Raw genomic sequence first — 18,927 nt, 5'->3', positions numbered from 1 at the left:
CATCTACCTGGTCATCACCATCACCCAACGCTTTCTTCTTATTCTTGTACTTAGTCTTTTTCTTCACCTTCCTTTTCATCTTTATTTTTGTACATTGGACTTGGACTTGTTCTGTTTCTTTCGCACTACAAATACTTTCACACACTTTCTCTCTTTATTATCTATCTATGCATCTTGCGTTGGCTGAGAAGAAGAAAAAGAGTGTTTTGTGTTGTGTTGTTGTCCCTTAACGTGCGCACCCCCGGCGCAGGAAATGGAACCTCACGCGAGTTCCTTCGTGTCCAAGGCGCGAACCGCGTTCCATTCCGCAGCCGCGAAAGCGGAGCGTGTTCTCACGGACTTCAAAATCGATCTAGGTGAGTACTAGTAATTGCGTGCTTTTCCCTTCTTTTCTCTCTTGTTCTCGTTCTCGTTGCGTGGAAATGAATGCGTTTCGTTTATTTTTTTCATTTTCGGTTTTTTTATTTGAATTTTTGGGGAAATAGCATTGACGTGTTTTTTTTTTTTTTTTTTATCGGTGAAGATTCTGATAAGCAATTTCACGACGACGACTTTGGGATGCAGCGGGGCGATGAATCTGCTCGAAGTGAGAATGAGTCAAAGGTTTGAAGAGGCATTCCTTTGCTTGTAGTATGTGTGTGTGAGTGTTTTTTTTTTTTAATAATTTTTGTGTGTAATTGGTGACTTTGAAAAAAGTAGATGTTGAATTTAATTTTAACTATTTGAATCTAATTTGTGTATTTGCGTTTAGAGGATGGGAATGCCGTACTGATATATTCACTTTTGTGGTGCTGTTTTTTTCCCCTTAAGTTATGAAAAGGAAATGTATTTTTGTTTAATTATAAAATGGAAGTATATATGTTTGGTTTTAATTGAAGTGAAAGTGTGAAAATGAGAATTTAGATTACGGTGCTTGTTTGGATTGGCTTATTTTAGAGATAGTTGTTGGTTGAATTGCTGTTTTGTTTTTTCGGCTGAAAAATATATACACGTGCACTAGGTTCTTAAGCTTTGATGTGTGGAAGTTTGTCACTTTCTGAAAGTAATGAAAATCCGTAGTATTTGTATGATACCTTCCTTCAGGAAAAGTTGTTTACTCATTTCTTATACAAAATTTTGAATGCAGGAAATAAAGTGAAATAAGGTGACATTATTATAATTATCGTGAAAAATAAAATCTGTTTTGTTTTGAACCAAACAGGTGCTTATAGTCCAAACTGTCTCTTAGTCTAAAGATGATTAGCATAAGATCGCTTATTTGTTTGTGTTATGCCTGGGTACTTATTAGGCAACATTTGTCCTGTGATGACTTTTAATTACTTACATCTTTGATTTTATTCTTTTTATAATGTGATGTTGCAGTTTCGTAATGAACTGAAGCATATAAAGTGGAGACCTCCAGGTATAGGAACAAAGCAGGACTGGCAAGATAGAATAAACAACATACGGAAAGGGAGAAAGGAAGTTGAAGTAACAGATAAAGTTGGCGATGTAAACGTGGGCTCTGTTCCATTTTATGATGAAAATTTGTACATCCTCAATGTGAAAAATGATCTTGATGCCAAGGTAAGAAGATCTGGAGCATTTTAATTCAATGATTTTATCTTCCAATTGAAGTTTCTAAACCAGACAGTTGTTTCAATATATTAGAAAATCTGATAATGAATGCGAAGTGTGAACTATGAACATTTTGTTTTCAACATAATGTCTTTCAGAATGTTTCACTGTCATTACTCATAAGCTAGGAAAATAATTGAGGCGTGCATGGTATTGTGATGAGTTAATACTGCATGCTTAATAATCTCATGGTTAACTTCCTCAGAACTCTTTCCAGTAAATTGAGCATGTTTTTTGGATTCAAATACACAAATTTATTTCATTAATGATGTGTGACATAAAACATTAATTCAGGCTTCAGAAGCAATTCCCACGGTTGAAGGCTTAACTGCTGCGACCAAACATCCCATTCCTCCATCATCTGTCCTGAAGCAGTTGGCTATAGCTATTGAGTAAGTTATGCTTGCCTTTTTTCCTGTCAATTCCATGAATTGCTTAAAGATTCTTTATTATTGAATAAGACAAGATTCTGTTGACCAAATATTCGCAACTGAAAGGTTTATTTCTTACTTTCAATTGGTTAATGCATTTTTTTCCAACCCGACATTAATAACTGCTCAAATTTTCTTCATAATGACTAAAGCAAGTGTAGAGTAAATACTTAGTGTCTTGTTGTTCTTATTCATTATGATTTTCAGCTTAATGAATAACAATACAACTAGCCTCTTAAAATTTTGGGCCTTTTGACCAGGGCTGGAAGGCAAACAAACTCAATGAAAGATTTTGTAGCTTCATCACCTGCCAGAGAGAAGGCAGGCTTAAGTATCTCTTCAGTGAAGGCTTTAGTGTTGCGTGAAAAGGAGGACAAACTCACCTCTGAGTTTAGTAGCGATGAGAAAGTTGTGTATTTGATTAATTCATTGTTTGACCAAGGTATATGAAATTTGGATGGCTTGCGGATGATATAATTACATCAATGAACCTTTTTATGTTTATACTTTTTGGGCACTTTATTCTGTGATGACCTTCCACATCCTTTGTAATCTTTGCAGAGGGAGAGTTCCTTAGAAGGAAGATCAACTCTGATCCAGAGGAAACTTCCATATCATCTTTGCCAAGAGATATTCATGGTGCTCCTCCTGAAAGCCTAGTTGTTAAGCTAGCCGAAGTAATCGGAAACTTCAAGACGCTTCGAGGAATGTCTCTTTTTTGGTCCAGGGTTGTTGATGAAGTATGTTTAACTAAATAAGAATTTCTAGTTTTAAATTTTAATATTTTTATGAAGAACCTAGAGTTTTAAATTTCATTTAATCTCTAGATCGTTTTTTAGTTTCTACAATATACAAGTTATTGTCTTTAACTCATGTAACCGTTAGTTTGATGGATGATGTTTGTTGATGGATTGTACTATCTTAATCAGTTTAATATTTTTATCCAATTTATTGGTATGATTTTGACCACTATAAATAAATATACAAACTGACATGATGCCATATTGAGAAAGTGAAAAATAGTTTTTCTCTTTGTTTTGATCTTGCTTAGTTTATTTTTGGAAGTTTGGGCCCTTTTATTTTTCTGGGGTAGTTTTTTTATTTTTTCCCCCTTGTCATCATATGATTTTTGACTTTGGTCTAATCAGTCTCCTTCCAACTACTCCCTTCATTTCCCTTTTGCAAATAATTAAAAAGAACCAAAAAAGAAAAATAAAATAATCTGTAAACTACTCATATGCTGCATTATTGGGCACTTTTAGAGTTCCTCAAAACCTCCAAATTGTCAAGTTGTTTACCCAAGTTTATATTTTACATCCATGGAAAGAAATCCTACATGAATTTCTGTTCTAGAATTTGTAACCTGAACTAAAGTAGGATACAATAATGTCAATACATTATTTTCTTTCTTAATTATTACCACTAAGCTAAATGAGTGTGCTTTGAATTTTTTTACTTATACAGCTGAGAAAACATTGGTCTGAAGAAAAACATTTACTTGGAGTCCCCCCAGATGACATTCCAGATCTGAAGTCATGTCTTCTGTATCAACAATTTCAAGTAATTAATTGTTGTATCTCTCGCAAAAGGCGCCATATTATTGCCATTGAATCTCTGGACTCTATGGTGATGGAAGCCAATTCAAATACATCAGACTCAGCGAACTACATGGGCAGAATTCCTACAAGCCCTTTATTATATGCAAGATTAAGAACTGGAGAGCTTGTTCTCCGTCTTGGTGCTGATTGCCCATCTGGAGATCTGACGTTACTGGAGACTGGCGAGCCTGCATACTCTCCTGTCACCCAGGTTTGATAGCTATTTGTATTATACAATTTCTTATTTGAACTTGCTTCAGTACTTGATGTGTCATATTTGTGGCAATTCCATGTAGGAGGGACCCTTGCTTACAGAAGATCTGATCAAAGAGACAGAGGAGTTTGTGCTGCGGACAGGAAGGTATGTAAACTATCTGTGCGATATAATTGCTTTTTAAAGTGAGCTTCCTATGAAGCTTTTGAAAAAAAAGGCAGTTATTTCCCCAAAATGAATATTTTTCAAACATGGTGCCAAATCAAAAAAAGAAGTGGAAGCTTGCCCAGTAGGCAGTTAGGTGTGTCCAATTTGATATTTTTTTGCCCCTCTTCAATTTCTAGATTTTGAGCTGACGGACTAGTTGATCAACAGAATATATTCACTAAATTTTATTTTTGCAATGTATTGGTGACTAATTGAAGATGTATTTGTATCTCACGTGTCTGATATGCAAATGATAGCTTCATTTCACTGCATATCTGCATTTATGATCTAATAGGTTCTAGACTTATAGTTACTATAGGGTAGGCATTTCATAATAGTTTTCTTTACTTTGTATGCTCAGTGTTGGTGCTGGATGCTCTCAACTCCTCTCTGATATGCAGGCTTTCAAGGTCAGATTTTCCCTTGAAGAGAACTTTTCTTACTGATATTCTTAATGCTTTTGAAATGCATCTAATGTAGTGATGTTCTCTCTAAGTTCTGTTTGTGGTCATGTTTTAGGCTGCAAATCCTGGTTGCATTTTGGAAGATTTTGTGAGATGGTACTCGCCTCCTGATTGGATGGAAAGTGAGGGAAGTACTGAAGACAGAGATTCTTTTTATGGTGGTGAGTCAATGTCTAGCAGAGGTCAACTAAGTTTGCGAATGCAAAAAGAAGGTAGGTGTACTAATGTCTTGCCCATAGTGATTGATACCTAATCCAACACAATGTTGTGGTTAATATCTATATTAACTGGTCATTTGTATATGATAAAACTAAAGTTTTATTTTGGCTTGAAAAAAGTAATTTATTCCCTGTATCTCGTAATCAGTTGTGACTTGTGACAGAACTTTTGATATATTTTAACAATGCCAAACATTTATGTTTATTAACTTGAATTGTCAAAAAGGTTGTAGTTTGCTGAGGTCTATGGAGGAAATGCATGAAATCCACATTATATATGGCAGAAATTGTTTAATGCAGGCCAGTGAGGGGACTTTTGTTGTTTAAATATCCCTAGTAAAAGAGAGTATTAAAAAGAAAAAAAAATCTAATCCCTCACATACACAATGATATATAATGAAGCGTATGTATTATATATATATTATCAAAAGATACTGTTGAGAATTTGTGAATACAACTAACATGTGGTTAGGCCTCTTTTGAACTCTTCTATAATGCTCCTTATCTAAATGAAAAAGGAATTCTTGGTCCAAGTTTTCTTCAAGTACTCTAGGGCTATGAAATCCTGTTTGTTTTCTTTGGTTCACTCATTTCTCTTCTTGAACTTCTTTTTGCCTTCATTGTCTTGTGTATAAAAAAAACTGTTACATAGTATTTGTCCTGTCCCATTATTTAAAATTTTAAAGTTGTTTGATGTATAGCTTTATTTACCCTCATTATTAGATTTATATGGATTATGACATTTCTTGTCTGTTTAAGTTCAATTATTTTCATGCATTATTTCTTTAACCCACCTAGTGGGATAAGACGTTGTTGTTGTTGTTGTATTATTTCTTTAACCCTTTGTTTCTATTCCTGGATCATTCCAAATGATTTCTCAAGGTTTCTTTGTTTGGATATGTGGTCAATGATTTAAATCATATGTATCCCCTTGTTATCCATAAGTGTATTCTGGCTTATTTCTAAATTATTGTTGAATGATAGATTGCTTTATAAACCTTGGATTTATTATAGAAAGCTCTTGTTAGAGTGCTTTTGGGCCATAGCATAAGGTGTTTGATGTTTTAATGACCATGGATGGTTAATGATTAATGTGTTCCTACTGAAATTTTTTGTGTAAATTCGCTAAATTGAAGGCTGAGTATGGTTTGAGTTAAGTGTGATTGATGGTAGGATTAGAATATTATTGAATTAGTAATCTCATTGTCAATCAATTGATGTTTGCACTTTGTGTAGGTCCTCAGGTTTTAAATTCCCAACTTTCTTGGGCAAGACATTAAGTTGAAAGTGTAGTCATGTTTCGTCTCAATCTTTATAGCAGTTAATAAGATATATAATGCCCATATTGAATATCGTATATCTGGTAAAACATGTCCAGAAAGGTGAATCTTGACTGTTATCTTAGTTGTATTATAAAACATGTTTTGTAAGAAACATGGGCATTGTTATGGCCATTCGCCACTTTATGTGTTTTTGGGAACTTTGCTGAATTCTCCTTTACATATTGGTAGGTAATTTGTGGCGTGAATTGTGGGAAACATCTAAATCAGTTCCAGCTGTTAAACAGACACCTCTCTATGATGAGGATTTAGCAGTGTAAGTCTAAATAAAGGACCTATTTTATGAGCTTGGATTTTACCCTTAAAGCCATCTCACTTGAATGGCATTTTACATTCATTTGTAGGGAGGGCATTCTAGATGCATTTGAGGACATCCAGCCTTCAGAGCTTTACAGACAGCTGTTTGTTTCTCTTGTAAGTTCTCTCTCTTATTTTTATCTCACATAAGTTGCTTTTGTTATGCAAATGCATAATAATTCTCTTTAGTACTGATATCATGGCCAGCTTGTTGTGTTATTTGTGGACATAAGAAGCATGTTACGTATTTTGAAAGTAATATCAGCTACTAATGCCCTTATTCTGTGACAAAAATACCCACCATAACTTTTGTTTGCTATCAATATTATTTTTTAAAACAATTTCAACACTTAACTCATTTGTTATTAGAAATACATTTAACAGAACATTGTTCCTGATTAAAGTAAGAACTGCTTCTTATCATGGACTTGGATGGTCCCATTTGAGTTGTACGAAGATTATTAAACCATTTCCTCTTATCTTTTTAGTCGATTTCTGTTATAATTATAATTGCTCTTAACTTGTAATTATTTAGTTTTTTTTTATAAAAATTATGTAGTATATTAGCTAATTGATTAAATGAGAAATTTTCTATTTATGATCTTGCAATTATATATAGTTTCTTGACAGAAGTTTAGCTTGTGTTTCTGTGACTAGATTTCAATGGTAGATGATAGTGAAGAAGTAAAAATTGATCAATGATTGTACCATTCTCATGCCTTTGTAATCATAATTTCTGGTCTTGATTATGCAGCTCGGTTTAGGATTTGCAATTGCTGAAACTATGCTGTCTGGCGACATTGACACCTCAAAGTTGTTCAATGATTGCAAGGAGTACATAGTTACCACTTCTCAAAGTGACGGATTCCATGAGAAAGTCAATGAACTTGTTCAGGTGGGTACCAATACACTAAAGCTATAGTGACTAATTTATAAAGTTATACTGTAGCTCCCGATAGTCTTTTGAAAGGTCTCTAATATTGATTCTCACCTTAAGGAAGAATTTTTTTTTTCCTGTAGTACATACTCCTCCCACTATAAATTGACACCTGACTTTGTTTGGTTAATTTTTTTGCTGTTTTAATTTCTTTTAAAATTAAAATACAATTTTTTTTTCTTTCTAAAGTTAGAAAATTAGTTGCAGAAGAGTAGGTACTTTAGCAGTGCTGAAAATTTGCTCCTTAAGGAAATGATCAAAATTTAACAAGTATCTGTTTGAAGAAGCCATTAACTATATAAAGGGAAACACAGGACTGATCATATTTTGAGACTTTGTACCTTTTACTATAACCAATCCTACATTCTGGAAAATTCAAGTTGCCCCTTTTAGTATTTGGATTCATTGTGCTACTTAACACAGTCTGTGCCCACATGAGGATGAAAAAAATAGTTACTTTGGAACGTAGACTGATTATAATAGTAATTATAATGATAGTAGTGGGGTCTTGATAGTTTCATTTGCAACTATTTAATAATAATTTCTATCCAAGAAAAGAAAATAATGGTCATGTCTCTGTAGATGTATGAAACGGTGGAGAAAATGTTGCTGAATCCAGACAAGGCACTGAAGATGATGAAGCACATGGAAGAATCAACTATGACTACTGATGAACCAAAGCGCAGGTTTTCTACTGGTGAGCCAAAGCACCGGTTTAAGCGATTTAGCCATATCTTTGGTGGCAAAGATAAACTGTTGACGCCTGTCAGGAAAGATGAGGTAAACGATGAAGAAAAGCAGATTCGACATTCTTTCTCAAGTTTCTTTGACAGCAAGTCATCTTTATTTTCAAAGAAGCCTCCTAAGCCTGGAAACCTATACCCTGGTGAGCAACCTCTCTCTCTGGAAAGATTGGACAGTTATTTAGACAAAGTTCAGTTTCACCCTATTTAGGATAAGCAACCTACTATTTTGTTTTTTCTCCCCCTTTCCTCCAACCTGATAACTGTAAATTAATTCCTTTATTCTTTTTTCAAGTCTTAATTTGTGAATAGCAAATTTTAATGTATTATGAAATACCCGAATAATTCCTACAATCCATTTTCTTGTTTAGCCTTGCTTGTTGGGGAGGGCTTGTACAAGGATGATCAATCAAAATAATATTAGTGTTCTTCATTGCTGCTTTTGCATCATGGTCTCAAGGTGTAATTCTTGCTTTAGTTTTATGGATCTATAACCTTAATTGATTTAATACAACTTTATAAATTGGGCAAAGGGACCTTTTGCTCAACCCACAAAACGGTGTTGTTATTAGGAATAATAGAAATATAAATGCCTAAAACTAAAAAAGTGGTAAAGAGCAATTAGTCTCCACAACCATGAAAAACTAAACTTTGATTAACCCCAGATTAGACAAAAAAAAGGTTTAGTTCTTCATTGGAGGCATGAAAATACAAAAAGAAAAGAAAGAAAATTAGAACAGAAAGATGAGAACTGTAAAAAGACTTGTCAAAGTGATACAAGTATTACAGCTACCTGTTCGAACATTAGTATTTTCATTTTCAGCATCAACATTCAGTGTGTCTTGTAAAAATAAATAAAAAATCATATTACAACTCTATTATTCGCTAGAAAGTACGTACAATTAAACTTAACTTGATTATGGGAACAAACATTAGTATAGGTGCATCGATTGTAGCAATTTGAGTCTCATTCACATTGTCTACAACAGTGGAGATAACTTACTAGAAAAAAATTAATAAAGTTAAATAAGGGAGTTAACGGGGTTTTGAAAATTTTAGGAACAAATGCAATAAAATAATTTTTTAAGGATTAAATTCAATATAAGTCAATAATTGAAGGACTACAGTCATTTAATCTTTTTTTTTTTTATATATATAAAACCAATCAAACCAAACCAAAATACTTTAAAGAATTTGTTTTTAAATCTAAAATACTTTGGAATAGACAAAGTAGTTTAGTTTTGAAAAGAAATAGCTATGCAGTAATAATATAAAATAATTTTATATTATTATTCAATCATAAATTATAAATTATTATGTATGACAAATCTTTTAACTTTTATAATAATTATCTTAATATTAATAATGAAATTGTGAAATTGTGATTAAATGAGTATAAAATTATTGTAATTCTAATAACTTTTGTCAGTTAGAAATTGTTGCTATAGGTCAATAACTTTTACTTCATGTAAACCTTACATAATTAGCAACATTTTAATTCTATTTTATAAAATTAACGAAGTTTGTAATTTTAAATATAACACAATCAAATTATTCTTTCAAAAACATCATACATAAATCTTTTTTTATTTTTATTTTAAACACCTCATCAATATTTTTTATTTTTTTTTATATTTCTTGTATCACATCATAAGTGTTATAGATAATATTTATATCTTTATTTTTTTTCTCTCTCTAAATGCTACATAACATATTGAGTTACTATCAAATATTTTTCTTAATTAATCGATTGTCATATATGTATTTATGACCGGTCCACTTATTTTTCTCCCCTTTCCTTTTACAAGTTTGACATTAGAAACTCAGACTCCATTAATCCTCTTTTCTCTTTTTAAGCTTCTTAAATTAAACTAGAATATCATTTTTCTCTGAGTCAAACATGCAGCAACACTTTAATAATCATTTTTCAATACTCCATGAGGTAAATAAGAAAAAGTCAAATCGAAAAACTAAAGAGCCATTCCAAACGACCACAAAAGATGCCATCTTATTTTTTTTTTCTTCTCAAAATGTTATTCTTTTTAAGGTTGCTGCAAAATTAAAATCCACGCTCTTTTTGGTAAAAAAAAAAAAAACAAAATCCTTAGTTACGTCCATGACCACATATAACTCCAACAACATTTTATAGTTGAGACTTGATACCTGTTAAAAATTTGCGCTACAATTATGTGAATCACAAAAAACTCAGACTTCAAGTATCAATTCACACGAAGTCACTAGAAACTCATGAATATATATATATATATTACATGTCAGAGTGTTGTATTGAATGTAAAGAATATTGAAACTCAAAAGCTGCATGTTTGCAAGATCAGGCCCATGCAAAAACAGATCAAAAGAGGACTCTGAGCAACGTGAATAAGCTTCTATGACAAAGGAGATAAATGAATAGTGGGATCCTTGAGATATGCGAGTGGTTGAGGTTTGTCTTTTTTGTCAAATAGAGGCAGTTGGAAGCATTTATGTATCCCAACGCGTTTGCATGGTTAAGAAGATGATCCAATTTAAAGCATGTTCGTATGCATCCATAATAATTTAGTAGCTCTTAGTTGTTTTAACCACCCTTTGCCCTTTACCTTTGGGGCATTGCTATATAAACCCTACTCTTCCTTCTCTCAGTCTTCACATCAATAGCCATCTTGTCCAAGTTAGTTGGTTTTTCTAGCACAAGATGGCTTCTAGGGTTCTTCTTCTTGCGCTTCTTGGTGCCCTTGTTTGCACCATTGATGCAAGGAAGCTTGGGAGTGAAAAGGGTTCGTTTAGGGATGAGAAGAACTTCTTCCATCGTCCAGGGTTTGGAGGAGGTGTAGGAGGAGGAGGTGGAGGCGGGTTTGGTGGTGGCGGAGGAGGAGGGTTAGGTGGTGGTGCAGGAGGAGGGTTTGGTGCTGGTGGTGGTGCCGGTGGTGGAGCCGGAGGAGGGTTTGGCGGCGGTGGCGGTGGAGGATTTGGCGGCGGCGGTGGAGTTGGTGGAGGATCAGGGTTTGGAGGAGGAGCCGGGTTTGGCGGTGGTGCCGGTGCTGGTGGCGGACTTGGAGGAGGTGGTGGAGGAGGGTTTGGAGGTGGCAGTGGCGGTGGACTCGGCGGTGGTGCCGGTGGAGGATTTGGAGCTGGAGGTGGAGCTGGAGGTGGATTTCCATGAAAACATTAATATTCTTGCACTCTCCACATAATGAGGACATGCTAGCTATTCTTGTGTTTGGTATTAATAACGTGTAGCTTTCATATGTTCACGTACGTTGTTCACTTGTTTGTTTCAAGCATTTATGTGTCAAGTGAAAATAATTCTTAAATTGAATGTTATTAACTCTAGTTTAGTAGAGTTGTTTTCCTTCTCCTCACTCTTCTCTATCTACAGTTCTACACCCTTTTACTTCTATATAGTTGTATATATTTTCTAAATATGGAAGGACGTACACATTGATGAAAATTGCATGCATGTGTCAATATTGGTAAGGGAAAAATAAAAAGAAAAATCCATGGATTCTATATATATGATAACATCTCGTAACCTTTTTTACTTTTGAATCTGTCTCAAATGAAAAAGTCACTTGCAACCGTCGTAACGTGAAACACATAAACGTTTCTGGGATGGAAGTGTTTGGCTTCATTACATTCTTTGGCAAAAAGCAGGTAGAAAAGAAATTAAAGGATGCAAAGGGAAATGGGAAGGGACATGTTAAAAAACAAACAAACAGAGCAACGATAATTTTCATGCTTGTTTATGATTGTAGTATACGTACGAATAAATATTGTAATTAAAGCTAACGAAGTTGAATGGACGTTTATCTTTGACTTTTATATAGTTTCATTAATGTACATGTGTATATAGATCTTATTTCAATGGTCAATGTAAAACAATTATGTGTTTCTAAAGTGGTCATACGACCATTAGATAATTTTTAATGTTTACCATTCATATATAATTGAACGGCTTCATTTAATGTTTACATATTTTTTAAATAAGAAATTTACACACACACAATTCTTACCCATAGTGATAAAACAATATTTAGAATAAAAAAATACAACAATTCTTACTGTTCAATATTATAAATTTAATTATAATACTCAGTATAAAAGTTTAGGGCAAGATTTTTTCTTTTCTTTTTCCTTGAATACAATAAGTTTGTTGACTTGTGTTAATTCAGTGTAAATGTTTGGAATACCTTTTTTTTACAAATTGAGTTATAAAATCATCTATATATTGATATGTATTGATTGGTAAGTTAGTTGACAATGTAATTTTTTTACACTAATAAAACATGAATAAAAATAAATTTTTTTTATTATATCTTTGCATCTCATTTTTGTAGCTTATGTAATTTTATTAGTTGATAATGTAAGTTTTTTTACACTAATAAAAATAAACTTTTATATTATATCTTTGCATCTCATTTTTGTAGCTTATGTAATTTCCCCCGGTTATGAGAAAGCTTATAAAGTCGTAAGCTAAAAATTCAGAGCCACCAATTGTAATTAAACTAATTGTTATTCTTTAAAACTTATATATTGATGAAGTTTCTAATTATAATTATTCTCTTAGTGGGTATTAAAAAATAAAAAGATATATTTAGCCATATATATATATATATATATATATATATATATAATTTAATAGTTTGTTGTGCATATGAATATATTTAATCACAATTTCAATCATTCATTTTCACGGTTAATTAATTTCCCCCTTCATTTTAATTAAAATGAAACAAATCCAAGAATCAACATCATGCTCATTTTGTAAAATTTAAAAAAAAAATGTCCATCTCATGTTTTCGCCATGACATTCCCTTCAGGTAAAGGCGATGAATGGATGCATCTAATGATCGTTGTTGGTGTAACAGAAGTCGTTGGCATAAAAAGAGGAGGGTTAACCAAACAGAAGAAATCATATAAAAAAAATTGTATAAAAAAGAAAAAAAATCATAAAAAATAACTAATGATTGGGAGGAGGAATTAAAGGCCACGTACCAATATAATGATAGCTAGAAGCACAATACAGTATAGAAAAAAATTGGAAAATTATCTTTTATAATTTATATATTATTAATTTTGTAATTATACTACTATATTAAATTTTAGTTTATTAAATAAATTTTTAATGAGAATGCTAAGAATTTTTATTTTCAAATTTTAGATCTTAAATATAAACAATAAAATTAAAAATCGAGCTTAGAATTTTAATTGTACCTCTTATTTATTTGCTTAGCTCAAGCATAAAATCTCTAAATGTAAACTAATTTTAATAGAATTATTATGGAAATCATTTCGCTAATAATAAAAACATTTTAATACTCATTTTTGATCATTTAATCATAAATCATATTAATATGATTTTTAAAGTAATTATCATAAAAGTTAATAAATTTATCATAATAAATTTATCATACATAATAAATTGTAATTAAATGATAGTATAAAAATATTTTACCCCACTGCAAAACCTATTTTTTCTAATAAAAAGCTATAAAAAAATGTTGATGGTACGATCGTGAGAATGACTACCGAGCAGTAAAACAAAGGAAATTGATGCACAAAACTAGTACCATTATTTGTTTTGGAAGCACAACGTGAATGATTGAGCAGCAAAATGTGAAAGTATTAATTAATGTGAACAATATTTATGGAAACCATTTATTCCAAGGCATCAAAATGACCTAACCATCATAAATTTTAGAATGAACAGTATATATATATATATATATATGATTGGAAAATCATTAACTCAGCACCGACTATGTAGATACTTCTTCTCTTTCTAATGGTGAAACTCATTAATTAACAATGATTCAAATTTTGTTTGGATAAATTTATCTAAAAATATTTATTGGAGATGAAAATAAGTAAGAAAAAAAAGAAATGAGTTACTTAAGTTAAAATGAATTTTTCATTAATTAATTTTTTCATCTTTAGAAAAATTATATGAATTAACTAATTTTAACTTACGAAGAAGTTCATATTATTTTCTTTTGTTAAAAATACTATTCTAAATAAACTTATTCAAACATGCCCTATATATTTGCCTTTGGGATCAGCAACTATACATAGAGGTTGATTCAGTTGTGGTTTGGTGATGCATATCATTACCCCACTGTTTGAAATCAACCTTGCCCTTCCTGAAACTAAATTTCACCTGTCCAAGTGATCTCCCATTTATGCTGACCTTCCTGTTGAAGAATATTACACTCCCTGGGTCCTACTATTTGAAATGAGCACAATGTGAAATTAGAAATGCACAAATGGCCCACAGATACTAATTGAGGGCATATATAATGCACATGACAATCTAGAGCCGCAGTTGTTACAAGCAAATTGTTAGCCTCAATGATCATATTAAAATATAAACCATATATCCAAGTGAAAAATGGGATACTCACAATGTAGGCTTCAATGTCTTTGATTCACTCATTGTGGAATTGTAGGTCATGACAGGATAAATCCAAAATTCTACTCCTCATAATACTAAGCCATCTCACCAAGCTCAGTGGTGTATAAGCCAGGGTATAAAATCACCTAAATATACATGCATGAGAAGAAGGCCAGCTAGCCCCAAAAACCATCAATGTTCAACACAGGAAACTAAAAAAAATAAAAAGAAAATAAGAAAACAAATATAGGAAACTAAAAAATAATATAGAAAGAACATTAGTTAAAGGAAAAAGTTTACAGGACACCCCAAACTCCTATGCAACACCTATCCAGAGAGGGAGAAAAAAAATATAAATACATGGGATTTATAACAAATAAGAAATGTTAGTGAGGTGTTTAAAATGATAAAATGTTTATATTTTCTTATTCTTCATTAAACACAATGACAACTTGGATGAGAGAAAAGGATGGTCCAGCTATTAACACAAAATTTGTGGAGCTGGATTCTGCTGACATGTTTAGTTTCAATTTCAAGGCCAAGAATAGTGTTAAGTCCTGGCATTAATTTTTGATGCAGAGAGGTTTCCGATCAATAAGAGCCTGGATGAATTGACCCGTCAATCCCTAAACACAAACCAACCCCAAAACTCAGATTTTCTCCGAAGAAAGAAGAAAGCAGCGTCAATTTTATATTTAAATATGCATAAGACATATAAGATGAGTTGAATAATGATTAAAAGATAAGGAAAGGATGAAAAGATGGTGGGTTCAATCTTCCTAATAACAAAAAATTAACACTAACAATTAATACTTGTCAATAAAATAAAACATTAAATAGGCCTCCATGGGGTGGTCTCTAAACTAACTGCTGGTTAACTGGACTCTCTTTCATCACCCTTTGCGCAGGTTCCCTTGCTTTTAGCCAACTCCTCAATGCTTTTTAATAATTTAACAAATGCATCTTAATTAAAATAATTTTTTAAGAAGATATAATAAGGTTGATTGAATGATTAAAGAAAAAGTAAAAAGAAAAAAGTTTACGAGTTCTATCTTCTTTACTAACAAAAACTCACAATATTAACAATTAACTTTTACTGATAAAAAAATTATTTTAATAAGTGTTTTTTTATTGAGTGACACAAATAATTATAAATAAATAAATAAATAAAATTATTAAACACCTTTTAGCTTGAAAGAAGATTTAAAATTAAAAGAATTAAGGTTAAATTACTCATTTGGTTCTTATAGTTTCATAATTCTTACTTTTTTAGTCTCTATAGTTTGAAAGTGATTTTTTTAGTCTCTATAGTTCCATGATTCTTACTTCTTTAATCTTTATAGTTTTCAAATTATAGTGACTAAAAGAGAATTAAAATAAAAACTATAAAAATTAAAAATAACATTTTTAAACTAGACTAAAAGAGAATTAAAATGTAAATTACAGGGACTCAAAAAGTCACTTTCAAAACTAAAAAGATAAGAATCATAAAACTATATGAACCAAATGAGTAATTTAACCTTGAATTAATAAATAAATAAACTTAAAATAAATATTATATTTTATCATTTTTCCCTTATTGAAGAATTTTTTTAATGAAAGTAAAATTATCTTATAATAACAATAACAATAATAATTAAATGTAGTTAAAATAAATATTATATATTTTGTTGTTTTGCCCCTTAATAGTTAATGAAGAAGAAACGGGAAAAGTTAACGGAAGCAAAAGGGAAATGTATTTGAAAAATACATTGGAGGGTAATGAAATATAAAATCCGATGTTTGATTAGATGAAAAATAAAAAATCTCATTCGTTAAAAAATTAAAACTAATTTTTTACGGCATGTTTGCATTTCAAGGTAATTCCTTAATAAAGAAGTAAAAGTTCACTAACTTGTTGATTAATTAAGAATAATTAAAGGTTGATTAATTTAGAGATCATCTGAAGGAAGATAAAGTGAACTAACTATTCGAAAAATCATTTGAATTAATTTTTAAACCGTTACCTTATAATAATATATAATTGATATAAATATTTACTTTGCCATTTTGTCCCAACGAAGAAGGAAAAAAAAGTCATCTAGGGTAAAATAATAATGCATTTCGAAAATAAATTGGAGAAAAAGACAATATATAATAAGGTGTTTGATTAGATGAGAAATTAACGTCTCATTTATTTTATAATTAAAACCAAATTTTTTTATTGGGTAAAACTTTCAAGGAAATATATAATACACATCATTAAGAATTATCGATAGACTTTAAACAAATCAATGGCCTTGTATACATTGCATATTTTGGTTGGATATTTTAAAAGGTTCTTTTAGTGCTTATAAAAATATATGCTTATTTTTATTGAATATTTCGATCAAATGATTAATTTTTTTTCCTGAGTTAAAGACTACATGTGTATCTCAACTGACTGAATCTGAAATTAATCTTATATGCGGTACGTTATTGATCTTGACTCAAGAAAATTTTATATGTGGAGAAAATTGAATATGACTTTTATGTTAAGTAGATCATTCTTGTAAGTAAACACAATAGGACCTTACATTATTGTGCCAATCTTATGTGTTTTTCAAAAGGTTGATTAAAATAAGTTAATGACCTTCTTATAATTAATTTGAAAAAATCCTTTTGAAATTAATTTAGTACTTGTCAAAAATAGATATTTATTTTAGCTTTGACCCATCTTATCATTTTGACTTGATCTCACACTATTTTTCTTTATTCTTAAGAAAGTTTTCTAAGACTCATATTTTACCATTTTTTTTGCCTTCTTCTCTAAGTTCGTAAGTTCATATCAAGAATAAATTTTATTATCTAGTTTTGTTCCCCCAACCAAGTTGGGATGGTGTTTATTGAAAGTAGATGTTTATTTTAACTTGATCCAATCTTATCATTTTGAATTAGTCTCACTATTTTGAAAGTGTGACCTTATACCATTGCGTCAACAACTTGGATTTTCAAAAAGGTTAATTTAAACAAGTCAATGACCTTCTTATAATTAATTAGAAAAAATCTTTCTAAAATTAATTTAATGTTTATGAAAAATAGATATGTATTTTGACTTTGACTCACTTTATCATTTTGACTTGGTCTCACACTATTTTTTCTTTATAAATATATCTTTTCTTGAAAAAGTTTTCTAAGACTCACTTTCTCCCACATTTTTTTTATTTTTGCCTTTTTCTCTCTAAATTCTCGAATCCGTATCAAGAATACATCTCGTTAAAGATTGTGCTAACACATGTCTCAGACTAATTTTGTTTGTTATTATTTTAGCTATAAGTCATGATTCATGATCATTTAAGTTTGCAACTCATAATTGTTTGAGATGTCATGATTCTGGGCAACTACAATAATAGTATATGTAGAATGCGTTGCCTCCAAAGGAGATGAATCATTCTAAGAAGCATTGCAAGCAGTCAAATATAGGGTTATGCTTAGGGGACAAGGTAATGATAAGATTTTTTTTCTTATCAATGTAACAATTTTGCTTTACTTTTTCTTTCTCATCATTTTTTGTCAGTACTTTGTTGTTCATATGTATATTTCTCTCTCCTCACATATTTGTCCATACTTATAGGAGCTTAATTTTTTATTATTAAATAGGTGAATAACTCTTTATTTCTAACAACACTGTATAAGCATTATGGTGAAAAGTCTCCTTAATTGTGGTCACCTTTAACTTGCTTTAATTACAATATATTAGAATTAGTTACCAATGTTTTGAAAAAGGTTATATAAAGACGTGCAGAAAACTAGAAAGATTGAGTGAAGTGTTGTAGAGTAAAGCCATCAAGATATTAACTCTTAAGGGGTTGATACCTCACATAGACTAGAGATATGACCAATATAGTCCTATAAAGCTTGAGCAGTCTTCACCTTTCAACCTAGATTTGTGGGGGTCGAGGTAGGCTATGAACCAAAATTCTAAAATGACATTAGAATCTATCCTAGATTTATTATTAGACTACCTGCATTGTCATGCTCCATGCTCTATACCCATAGCCCTAAACATGAGAAAGTGTGTTGGGACATCGACTCTTAAGAGGTTGATACCTTACATTGACTAAAGATATGACTAATTAATGTAGTCCTTATAAAGTTTGGATAGTCCTTAATCCTCATCTTACAAATAGGTTTTGTGAGATTAAATTAGGTCTTAAGCCCAAATTTTAAGACATTGGCTCAAGTTTTGTAGCAAAAACTTTACTTCTCTAATAATTCCTAAGTGTACTAGTAAACTATCTTCTTGAATTAGAGCGACAAGTGAAAGGGATCTACAAGTTTTGCTTAGTTTCTTCCAAAATGAACAATCCAAACTTGAACCTTTTTAACATATTGCATGTAAAATTTAAGCCATTATGGCATGTGTAGTTAAATTGAATAGGTATTTAATTGCTTTGGAGGGAACATAATTGGAATTTATTGTGATGGATTTGTATGGTTTATTTTATAACTGCT

General features: G+C 31.1%; 2 protein-coding genes across 2 annotated transcripts; both read left to right on the top strand.

Annotated features, from left to right (window-relative positions):
• Positions 1–8,499, top strand: LOC100788608 (uncharacterized). The gene is made up of 14 exons (XM_026126811.2): positions 1–356; positions 524–603; positions 1,363–1,566; positions 1,912–2,009; positions 2,309–2,490; positions 2,610–2,788; positions 3,513–3,857; positions 3,943–4,007; positions 4,429–4,477; positions 4,587–4,743; positions 6,261–6,345; positions 6,434–6,503; positions 7,141–7,281; positions 7,906–8,499. The coding sequence occupies exons 1-14, from the start codon at positions 254–256 to the stop codon at positions 8,275–8,277; spliced, it is 2,130 nt and encodes a 709-aa protein (XP_025982596.1). The 5' UTR covers positions 1–253; the 3' UTR covers positions 8,278–8,499.
• Positions 8,500–10,653: 2,154 nt separating this feature from the next.
• Positions 10,654–11,419, top strand: LOC100788078 (glycine-rich protein 5). Its single transcript, XM_003553021.5, has one exon. The coding sequence runs from the start codon at positions 10,759–10,761 to the stop codon at positions 11,224–11,226; it is 468 nt and encodes a 155-aa protein (XP_003553069.1). The 5' UTR covers positions 10,654–10,758; the 3' UTR covers positions 11,227–11,419.
• Positions 11,420–18,927: the final 7,508 nt, after the last annotated feature.

Source organism: Glycine max, chromosome 18 (assembly GCF_000004515.6).
Source record: "Glycine max cultivar Williams 82 chromosome 18, Glycine_max_v4.0, whole genome shotgun sequence".
Classification (NCBI taxonomy): Eukaryota; Viridiplantae; Streptophyta; class Magnoliopsida; order Fabales; family Fabaceae; genus Glycine; species Glycine max.
This window is presented reverse-complemented; position numbering and strand designations above follow the sequence as displayed.